General features: G+C 33.4%; 1 protein-coding gene across 2 annotated transcripts in view; it reads right to left on the bottom strand.

Annotated features, from left to right (window-relative positions):
• Positions 1–12,500, bottom strand: part of ggps1 (geranylgeranyl diphosphate synthase 1) — a 21,642-nt gene that overhangs the window by 7,048 nt on the left and 2,094 nt on the right. Inside the window, exons 2-3 of one of the 2 annotated variants that reach the window (XM_043256033.1) lie at positions 8,859–8,955; positions 4,220–4,290 (exon numbers count right to left, since the gene is read on the bottom strand). In XM_043256033.1, the coding sequence (XP_043111968.1) occupies positions 4,220–4,290; positions 8,859–8,931 (144 nt within the window). In that variant the 5' untranslated portion in view covers positions 8,932–8,955. The remainder of the gene's footprint in view (positions 1–4,219; positions 4,291–8,858; positions 8,956–12,500) is intronic. The other variant, XM_043256034.1, reaches the window with a different exon arrangement.

The raw sequence follows: 12,500 nt of genomic DNA, 5'->3' as shown, positions 1-12,500 counted from the left end.
AAGTAAATCCAAAAATAAAAACAGCCAAACTCTACATTTTAATGTCGTTATAAACCTTTTCAAATGATTTGAAGGGAAAAAACACGGCTAATTAAATTCCAGATGTGCTGTGCTTATGAACTGCACAATTGACAAATATTGTAATTTATATCAATGTTACTAACTTTTTATATGATAATACAATAATTTGAATGATTATTATTATTATTATCATTATTATTATTATTATTATTATTATTAAGAAAAAATCCTGCCATTATACAATATTAAATTACAATATTATTATTATTATTATCATCATCATCATCAATTCCACCATATGCAATGTATTTATTACAATAATAGTTTAATACCAACAAATATTATTATTATTATAGAAAGGATTCCACCATATTGTATAATACATGAAATATTAAATTACAATAGTAGTTTTATTATATATTTTATTATATTATTTAGTTTTAGTATATTATTATTTATTTTACAGTTTACAGTACTGAGTCCTCAGATAACAAAAGTGAAAAATTGTAAAAATAAATAAATAAATAAATAAAATATATCATTTTTAAATAAATAATTTGAGGTAAAGAAAATTGCAGGCAAGATTTTAAAATGCATTTGCCGTTCTTTTAAAAGAAGGTTTCCTGCGCTTGCTTCAGAAATAAAATAAATTGAAATAAACATGAAAAATTCTTATTGAATAAAAATTAAAAACAACACAATACACGACTACTGTAATGTTATTAATTACATAAAACAACAAAGTACTGCGAATTGCAGATCGAATAAATTCTTAATCATTCAAACTCTGTTTATACAACAGAGATGTCGAAAAGCAGCGGCATCTGAACCCCTGAATCTGAAGACAAATCACAGCTTAGTCTGATTCAAAGCTGAAGTACGGTTAACTCGTTCGTAATCGTCTCCAATAAGGCTCTGAAGCAGACAATAAAAGACACGCAGATGAAAGCAGAGCTCGAGCGAAAGAGATTAAATGAAGAGTGTTAGCGACGAGACGCGTCCCCTGATTACTTGATTGACCGGTAGACTGCAGCAGACCAACGCTGATCCGCTGCGGGATCGTTTCAGACTCAAGAAAGCAAAGTAAAAGCGTTTCTGCCTCGTTTAACAAAGTCTGCATTTGATTTTACGGGAGATGTCTTCATCCTCGGGTCATCCAAGACCAGGATGGCTTCGTTTCTTCATCCCTGCAGTGAATGGGTGCCGTCAGAATGAGAGAGAGAGAGAGAGCGGATAAAACCATCACGATAATCCACAGCCCTGCAGTCAATCAACCAATCAATCATTTTTATTTCTACAGCGCTTTTAACATCACGGGTTGCATCGAAGCACTGAACAGTATAAAGACAATGACGGGGATGTATATCGACCAGATTGAACGATCTGTTATTAAATGCACAGACGGTCTCTGGAATCAAATCAATGATAAATCTCTAGAAATGAAGCGTCCCCGTCAGCTAACATCCGGAGAAGATGAAACTGATTCAGCATTAAAAGGCGTTTTTAACGGCAAAACCGAAATATACCTGTCGTCTCTCGCACCAAAATCCAGCCACAAATGATTTTAGAGCCATTTTGGCCTGATCTGGGCAGATTTCTGAGAGCTTTATCACTGAAGGAAGCGTTATTAAGGATTATGGACTTCTTTTTTTGTTTAGAAGGCGTTTTTTTTGGCCTTTTTAAGTCATGAACCGGTCGTTCGTGGACTCTCATTCCGACGGCACCCATTCACATCCATTGCAAACCAGCTCGCCCTAATCTCAGAAGAGCCGAAGGAGAGTTAAACGGTCGGCGTAGATCCATTTCTGAGGACTGTCCTTAAAACAAAACAAATCTGTTCAGTAGAGAATGAATTCAAACCTGGAAGTGACGCGACGACAAAAACCCCCACTTTAAACCTCTTCGCCGGCTCTCAAATGACTTTTCATTGAAACATCCAGCGCTGGACTAATAACGATCACAAAGCGTCCTTCAGCGGTACAAAGACTCCTCTTCTTCACAGAAAGTCCAGTTTAGCATTAGCACGTGGAGCATTGAGCGTTGTTTGGGGGGAACCGCACGAACGGGTTTAACGGCCGCTAAGAGATTTTGCTTTCATGCACGCCGGAAACATTCACAGGCCGGATGCGTTCGATGCCGAGATTCAATTCAGTCGCAAAAGAGACTCGTGTGTAAACATTAGCTGAAGCCATCTTGTAGTTCACAGACTTCTCAAGCTCGCCGCTTCAAGAGTCAATGCTACAAACTAACTAAAACATACAGGAAGTGTCCGGTTTAATGAAGCGTAAACGCTTCACCTGGTCATAAAAACGCTTCGAACGATGTTGCGGCGAGCATCTGTTTTATCTGGGTCAGGAGGACCCGCGTGAGGACGAGATCTAGAAGCTGGGTCAAAGGTCAAGAAGAACTGAACAAAGATAACACACTGAGTTCAGGACGCTTAAAACCACCAGTCAGACTAATCGTCTTCAGCATTATAGACAGTAAAGATTACACCGCTTTAGAATATATTTTTTATTATTTACATAATACTGGGCAAAAAAATACTGCAATGCAATACTGTATACTATGTATGCGTGTATGTGTGTGTGTGTGTGTGTATATGTTTAAAAATGTATGCATATGCAGTATGTTAATAATAAATTAGTATTATGTAATAGCTATGATGATAATAGTAATAAGAATAATAGCAAAATATGCACATGTACATATTATATAGTAGTATTACTCAGTATTTTTAATAATAATAATAATAATAAATAAAAATTTTTACAAAACTTTACAATTATGATAATTGTTGCCATTATAGAATACAAATATAAAAGTATTATAAATAATAGTAATAATAACAAAAAGTATGGGTGTGAGAGAAGCACCTTATTTTTTCACAATTTTATTCATATAAAAATCATATTACAGTCTTTAAAAAAAAATTTGTTCAACAGTTTAAAAACACCAGGAATAAAAGGAGAATTAAATATATTTTTTTAATTACGCTAACTTTGAGATTTCTGCAAATTCTCTTAATTACGCAAAACTCAAAACGGCACGAGTAACACGACTGCGATCGCGTCCGGGTGAAGAGTTTATTTCTCTGGAACGCCCGCTGTGTGACGGCCGAGAGCTCAAATCTATGTGCATTGATCATTTTCAGTCTCGGCGAGAAAAACAAGGCACGACAGGAAACGGCCAGTTTGCACGGGAGTCTGAAGCGTCGGGCCGCCGCGGTGCATTGTGGGCCTTCCGAACCAACCATAACCGCATTAAAAGGGGCGACGTCACTAAATCACCTCGCACCACGCATCTCAGCTGACAGGCAGTCTGATGACATTACTAGAAACACGGCAAGCATAAGAGAGCATTTACATACAAACTAACACTAGTCCTGTTAAACCTCAGGAGCGAGCAGACGAGTGTAGTGTGACGGCATCGGTGCTCTTAATCAGACAACACGGGTTCTTCAGAGGAACAGAAAGTGAAACGGATCTGCTGCTTTACGTCTAACTCCAGAAACCAGAAACAGACCCATACATGCAAATCAAAATGAAATAAGGTTTTAATAAATACAATGAATATTAAATGAAAGTAAAAAAAAAAATACAAAATGAAAAAAATTAATATATATATATATATATATATATATATATATATATATATATATATATATATATATATATATATATAAAATCAATTTTTTTAAATAAAATACAATAAATAAATTATATATATATATATATATATATAAAAATGTAATTAAATTTCATAATATACAATAAAAATAAATGCAAAATGAAAGTTAAAAATAATACAACAAATAAAATTGAATTAAAAAATGAAATAATAAAATCAAATGATAATGTTTTTAATAAGTGTTAATTTTTTTTTTACATTAAACTACATTTCATAAAATAAAAATAAATGCAAAATAAAAAGTTAATACAATTACTTGTATTAAGAAACAAATAAAATCAAATAAAAGATAGCATTCATTTTAAATCAATATCAAAGTAAAAAGCAACTTTCTGGCTTTCAAGATTTAATTTTATTTGTTTAAGAATTAAGAGATGCAGGGTCACACTTGCCTTTTATTTGATTTTGGTATTGTAAACTACACATTACAAAAATATTGACATTACAATAGAAGTTTTTCTCCTTCCAAAATATATTTGATCAATGCTGAAAGAATTTCCCGCCTTACCTGAAGTTTGTCGTCTGGGACGTTGAGCCAGTGGTTGAACGCTTGTGAGAGTTTTGTTCGGACTTGTTTTCCTTCGAAACGGAGAGACGACAAGAAATACAAATGAGCTGAAGCACAAACACACACAGAAAAGAAGTGAGGCTTCCTCAAAAATACCTCCAACAAGCTAATAAATGACAAAGACATTCATTTACTCTTTAGCACAAAACAACTTATTTGTACCCCACAAAAAAATTATTATTATTAATACTATTAAATAATAATAAATCATCAATAATATTCATATTATTAATAATATTGCTATTATATTATTATTAATAATAATAATAATAAAAATGGTATTAATAGCAATACTACTACTACTACTACTAATAGTAATAATAAAATAGTATTAATAATAGCAATAATAATAATAATAATAATCATCATCAAAAACATTTTATTTCAGCTAATACCTAAAACTAAATATTCTAGAACTAATAAACACAATTATGTAAAATGTATAAAAACAAATTTAAACATAAAAAAAAAACATAAAATGTAATTAAAAATAAAATGGAAAGAAACAAGTTCATTAAAACAGGGTTATTACCATATAAAACAAACCTTTTCTTTACTTGGGAAGAAAAAAATATATATACATAAAATATTAAATACAAACACTGTAAGATTATTTGAGTTAGTGTGATGTACCAAAATAACTACAACTAACAAATAAAAACAACAACAACCCACTTACTCAATCTTGAACTGAAATGAAGTGGAAAACGGTCCGTATCTAGGTTTACTCTGTGGTTCTAGTCGTCTAGAACATGAAACGGGAATGAAGCAGAGGCTCAGACCTGAACCCCACGTCAATCAGAAGTGTTTCAGCCTTTTAAAACACACTCACTACAGGAGCAGCGTCTCCCACAACGTCACACTACCAGCCTTGAGCTACAAAACACACCGTTTATGAGATCCCTGCATCAGACAACATTGGTTACTAATAATAATAATAATAGTGCTGTAATGATCAGTCGCATCCAAAATAAATAAAAGGTTGTGTACTGTTTTATACTGTTTTTTAAAATGTGTATATATATATATATATATATATATATATATATATATATATATATAAACATTTTTCTTAAACGTATACATACAATAAACACAGTTGTGTGCATTTATTAAGCTTATTTCGGACCAACTGCTTAACAGCATAACAAAAAAATACATTAGTCATTTATTTGATTAATTTTTAATTGTTTTAAATATTCCTTAATTACTTTTTATATAAATAATTTATTTATAAGTTAAAAGTAAAAGCGTTCATTTATGAAATCATAACGTATTAATATTAAAATTAGTATTTTATATTTTGTTACAATACAGTAACAGTATATTTCAGTTACATTAGTTATATAAATATTTAATGTAATTTAATAAATTACTACAAAATTACTTCATTTAAAGAAATTCACTAACTTTAAAGTATTATAAATCTTTTACTATAACATAGGAACCATTTCACAGCTACGTTACTTAGAATAAAATACAAATTAATTTATTTTTATTTACATTTTTTGAAATGTGATGCATTAATAAAAATAACATTTATAAAAATAAAATTATAAATTTTAAATATAAATTGGGGGGAAAAAAATCTAAGTAATGGGAATCACAAAATTTTTTTTTTTTTTAAAAACTCTGGATGAATGAGAATTCTTCCGTTTCTGGGGTGAAATATGACCTGGACGTGTTTTAAGGAGATGAATGACCTCCTGGCAAGTCTTTGTTCATCTCTTCACATGAGCGTCTCTGTTTTCTCTGTCCTTCACCGGCGCTGTCGACATTCAGTTCTTCCCTGACCTCTGCAAAAACTAGCCGTGAGGAGCATCTCTGGGTTTGCGCATACGGTCACAAAAGACATCATTAAAACTGCAGGAGGACGACGGGAAAACAACAGAACGGTGTTTCTCCTCCGGCTCGCAGGCACAATATTACAAGAAAATATCAGGCTTTTACTGCAGGTTCAATTAAAACACGCTCGCAGAAGTAAAGATGCTTCACGATGAACCTTTAACGTCCCAAGAACCTTAATGTTTCTTCAGATTATAAAAAGACGAGAAAGAGATGCTTCTTTGTGGAATTAAAAACGATTCTTCCACGGCATCGCTGTGAAAAGTACCTTCGAGCACCTTTTATTTGATTTATTTTCAGTTTAAGAAACAACAACAACAATAATAATAATAATAATAATAAACAAAACAGAAACCAACAATATACTTGGACTAAAATAAAATCTTAGTTTTTTTAAAAATGTTTGTTAAATAGAACCACAAAAATTTTTTATATAGAAAAAAATATTTTAAGTGCATATAAAATACATTAAAATAAAAATATAAAAATGACATATTAAATTGAAAATGGAAAGAAAAAAATTAATCGCCTCAAAATATACTAAAATAGTATAATCAATAAAACCTGCAGCAATTTTGTTAATTGAAACATTTATAGCTAAATAAAAATCTCTTAAATATATTTAATTGCATGTATAATACATTAAATAATAAAAATAAATAATAATGACTACAATTAAATTGAAAATATAAAATAGAACAATTTAAATCAAACTCAAAATAAGATACTAAAATAGTATAATCATTTAAAGCTAAATAAAAATCACTTTAAATGTTTTAAATGCATGTATGATACAATAAATAATTAATAAAATTAAATAAAAATGACTACAATTTAAATTGAAAACATAAAATAGAATAATTTAAAATCAAACTCAAAATAAGATGCTAAAATAACACCGGACAAGAAAAGATGACTATTTTTACAGAACAAGTATACTCCTACAGAAGATTAAAGCTACAAACTACCAGAAAATCAACTCGTCGCAAACAGTCCTTAACAGCATGTGACTTTTACAGAATCTAATAGGTGTCCTTTCACTGATTCCTGTCAGCTTGGTGAAGCGACAGCGGGAGCAGCTAATAATAGACACATGATACTGTCATTTATAGAGCATTGTGCTGACTGCGGCTCCTCGGACTTCTGCCACAGAACCACTAGCTGACAGCTGCAGAAATCACCGCTTCACATCCCGCCGCGATACAGCGCCGTACGGATGGTGGACAGTCGAGACCCATGTGATTTAGCGTCGTATTTGGAAAATCGAATTAAAAAAACGGTCAAACACATGGGCTCTCATGTCGATTAGAATTTAACAATTAAATGCATTTGATTAATTTTTTTATGTAACTTAATAAGATTTATATAATATGCATAATTTACAAATATTTAAAATTATTAATATTATGCCAAATCCGTTAAACCCAAAAAGGTCACACATTTTAGCTTTCATTTTCATTATTATATTAAACATTGCATCTATTATTTAATTTTTACAAATGATAAAATGTAAAATAAAATAAATATATATTTATTTATTTTTATGGAATTTATGGAATATTATTATTATTAATAATACTAATAATACACACCATTTTCAGTTTTCCTTTAAAGCCTGTATTTTAGCAGCTCTTTTTCCCCAAACATTAGTGTTTACTCTTGTCGAAATTGTGGACAGAAACATTTTGCATAAAAAAATTTTTTTTTTTTTTTTTCTATAAAAGTAATCAATATTAACTAAATCAATCCAGCTTTGTTCAATTCAGCAGGTCAACCTGACCATTTCAGCAAACGTCATTGGTTTCATTGAGCAGCGCTGCATACTTCTGTAATAAATGACTGTGGTACAGTGAACTAGACTTGTTTCATTATAAAATCCCACTTCATCTCCATAAAGCGCTGCTCCTACAGCGAAGCCGTTCTTAAAATATCATTTAACCTACATTTCAGACAAGACCAAGCCAAGCTGTTAACATCAAAAACATTCAGCAGACATTAAGGCTTTTGCTCAGGCATGTGAATGACTACTTCAGACGCAAAAGTAAAAGTTACTGTATTACGTCATGTTATGTGTCACCCTGGAGCACAAACGTATTTGTAGCAGTAGCCAAAAATACATTGTATGGGTCAAAAAAAATAATAATAATAATAATAATAATAATAATAATATATATATATATATATATATATATATATATATATAAAAACAATTATTTATTTATTTTTTATTTATTTATTTATTTATTACACACATAATTTTGTAAAGTTTTAAATACATATTTTGTAAAGTTCCTACCATAAACTTAATTTTTGATTAGTAATATGCATTGCTAAAACTACATCAGGATAACTTTAAAAGGTCATTTTCCCAATATTTTGATTATTTTTTTGCTTCCCCTCAGATTCCAGATTTTCAAACTAGTTGCATTTCCACCAAAAACCGTCCGATCCTAACAAACCAGGCGTCGGCGGGAAGATCATGCATTCAGACAGGCCGAATAAAAACCTCGCTTTATTTCTAATCTTCTGAAGTGCAGATAATGTAGGTTTAACCGCTTTCGACGCATTCAAAACGGCTCACGTGTGGTCCGACTATCCAGTAAGACTCGGCCCGCTTCTGTTCAGTAGAAGTCAGTCGCGCCGTGAGTGAATGAATCAGTGCCTCGTGTGATTTTATTCCTGTACTGTACACGCGGCCAAAAATAAATGCATAATGCCATACAGATGCTCTCACCTGGCAGCTGTAACAAATACTTGTACGGCTCCAGAAGAATCCTTTCAGAAGTTGCTCTTTCGTCTCCATCCATCCCTCCGTTTCTGAGAAGAACCTGCTGAGAGAAGAAGAAGAAGGGAGTAAAAACACAGAAGGTGACGGCTCGGTGTTTTCTCTCGTGTCTAAACGCTCCTAACGGCCAATTATTCCCGGCCGAGCTGTCATTAATTTGATTTGCTTTAATTCCTGGTAAATGCTAACGTTACGCACGCGGCGCTTCGGGGCTTTCCCACAGCAAGCACAGGCTACACTTGGTTTTTTTTTTTCCAGAGAAATGTTTTTAGTGGACCTCAATTGAATTTACTTTTGAAGCAAATGAAGCTCATAAAAAAAAATAAATAAATAAAAAAAAAAATTTTTTATATATATATATATATATATATATATATATATATATATATATATATATATATATATATATATATATATATATATATATATATATATAATAAAAAAGACTGATTCATTTAATCAAACCGTTCTAAAAATCACTATATATTTTTACAATTTAAAATGCCTGTCCTCTAGGTGAATATATTGTAAGATTTAATTTATTCATGAGTCCAAATCCGAATTTTCTGCGTCATTGCTCCAGTCTTCAGTGTCGCATGATCCTTCAAAAATCATAATTAAGAAACAAAAAAACAAACAAAAAAAAATATTTCTGATTATTATCGATGTTAAAAACAGTAGTGCTGCTCAATATATTCTGTGGAAATGCATTTTATTTTTCAGCATTTTTTGATGAATGGAAAGAGCAGCGTTAAAGATCTTCTGTAACATTACAGGTGATTAATTTAATGCATCATTGCTCAATAAGGGTTTTTCAAAACACAAAACTACTACTTGAACGAAAGCTTAAGCTTAAATGTTTTATTAGTTTTATCAGTTAACACGAACTAAGAAAAGCAACACTTCCACAGCATTTATTAATCTTCATGTTACCAACTTTCGTTTTTGGGTGAACTATCCCTTTAACAAAGATAAATAAAGAGTAATAAATGTAGTGTTCATTGTTTGTTAATTACTACATTAATATTAACAAATTACCTCATTGTTTCCATTTATAATAAATATTCTAAGCTATTCTAAGTGATTAAAAATCTCTAATATATCAAGTGGCTTATGTCTTTAAACCATCAGGTGTTTAATTCGCCTCCCCATTTAATAGCTGTATGATCAAAAGACAACCAGAAACGATCACTTGCATTAGCTGTGTCCTCTCTAAACCATTCTGATCAACATTTACGAGCTCAGAAACTCACGGAAGTGAGCAGAACATCAGCTCCGTTGAAAATAAGAACTGCATTGGAGTAAATGCAACCGGGTCGTTTCCTTCAGCAGCTGGAGCGAGACAAAACAATAGAGGAGCGCTTGAGCATCAGTGGGAACGATTCATTACAGCATGTCGCTGTCGTGGAAGAGCAGCGCTCGACTCGTAAACAATTTCATGGACACAACAGCGACATGATCCCGCAGTCACAGCCCATCACTCAAACAGACACGCTCGTCTCTTCTGGGCACGTTAAGGGCCAAAACGGAGCCAAACAGGAAACAACAACCACGGCGGGGGCTTTCTACGGAAGCCTGTTTAAAAAGGAAAGGTGATTGTGACTTTAATTGTACGCTCCTGACTTTGTCTAGCAATTCTGATTTAAACTCAGACACTAGAAACCTAAATTTTCGATTCGCAACAAAGAACGTCAGAAATGTGCATGTAGAGTGGGTACTGAAAATATTCAGAAAAATTAAATTTTCCACTCCGTTCTATTGCAAATATTTGCTAAAATAATTTCAAGTTCATTTTTTCCCCTCATCAGTGTACACCCAGCACCCCATATTCACAGAAAAACACAATTGTTGACATTTTTGCTGATTTATTAAAAAAGGAAAAACTGAAATGTCACATGGTCATAAGTATTCAGACCCTTTGCTGTGACGCTGATATGTTAAACTCAGTTGCTGTCAATTTCTTCTGATCGTCCTTGAGATGGTTCTACACCTTCATTAGAGTCCAGCTGTGTTTGATTACACTGATTGGACTTGATTAGGAAAAAGACACACACCTGTCTATATAAGACCTTACGGCTCACAGTGCATGTCAGAGCAAACGAGAATCATGAGGTCAAAGGAACGGTCTGAAGAGCTTAGAGACAGAATTGTGGCAAGGCTCAGATCTGGCCGAGGTAAAAAAAAAATACTGCTGCATTTAAGGTTCCTAAGAGCACAGTGACCTCCATAATCCTTGAATGGAAGACGTTTGGGACGACCAGAACCCTTCCTAGAGCTGTCCGTCCGGCCAAAGTGAGCTATCAAGGGAGAAGAGCCCTGGTGAGAGAGGTAAAGAAGAAGCCAAAGATCACTGATACAGAGATGCAGTCGGGAGAAAGTTGTAGAAAGTCAACCATCACTGCAGACCTCCACCAGTCAGGGCTTTATGGCAGAGCGGCCCGACGGAAGCCTCTCTTCAGTGCAAGACACATGAAAGCCTGCATGGAGTTTGCTAAAAAACACCTGAAGGACTCCAAGATGGTGAGAAATAAGATTCTCTGCTCTGATGACACCAAGATAGAACTTTTTGGCCTTAATTCTAAGTGGTATGTGTGGAGAAAACCAGGCACTGCTCATCACCTGTCCAATACAGTCCCAACAGTAAAGCGTGGAGGAGGCAGCATGTGGAGGTGTTTTCAGCTGCAGGGACGGGACGACTGCTAGCAATCGAGGGAAAGATGAATGTAGTCAAGTACAGGGATGTCCTGGACTAAAACCTTCTCCAGAGTCCTCCGGACTTCAGACTGGGCCGAAGGTTCACCTTCCAACAAGACCATGACCTTAAGCACACAGCTAGAAATAATGGAGTGGCTTCACAACAACTCTGTGACTGTTCTTGAGCGGCCCGGCCAGAGCCCTGACTTAAACCTAACTGATCATCTCTGGAGAGACCTGAAAATGGCTGTCCAACGTTTACCATCCAGCCTGACAGAACTGGAGAGGATCTGCAAGGAGGAATGGCAGAGGATCCCCAAATCCAGGTGTGAAAAACTTATTGCATCTTTCCCGAAAAGATTCATGGCTGTATTAGATCAAAAGGGTGCTTCTACTAAATACTGAGCGAAGGGTCTGAATACTTATGACCATTTGATATTTCAGTTTTTCTTTAATCTTCAAAAATGTCAAATGTGTTTTCTGTCAATATGGGGTACATTAATGAGGTTTTTTTTGTACATAGTTTTAGCAAATGGCTGCAATATAAGTGAACAATTTAAAGGGGTCTGAATACTTTCCATACCCACTGTATTATCTTTTCCTTTGGACTTTTTCTTCTCAGATTTGCAAGCTTATATTTTGCAGCTTTTGTCCATAGAGGTCGTTTTTCTTCTGCTGTTTGAGTGTCTAATAAGCTCCTCTGTCATTTATATTGTACAAGAGCAGGCAGATCACGGACACCGCGTTAAAACAATCAACAACAAAATGACGTGTGACCCTGGAGCACAAAACCAAAAACACATCGTAAATTTTTCTTTAATGTCGAAAATCATTAGGATATTGAGTAAAGATCATGTTTCATCACCACCATTTGTGGATTCCTACCATAAACCCATT

This window comes from Puntigrus tetrazona, chromosome 13 (genome assembly GCF_018831695.1).
Source record: "Puntigrus tetrazona isolate hp1 chromosome 13, ASM1883169v1, whole genome shotgun sequence".
In the NCBI taxonomy this organism is placed as follows: domain Eukaryota; kingdom Metazoa; phylum Chordata; class Actinopteri; order Cypriniformes; family Cyprinidae; genus Puntigrus; species Puntigrus tetrazona.
Note: the sequence above shows the minus strand (reverse complement) of the source record. Positions and strands in the feature narration are given on the sequence as shown.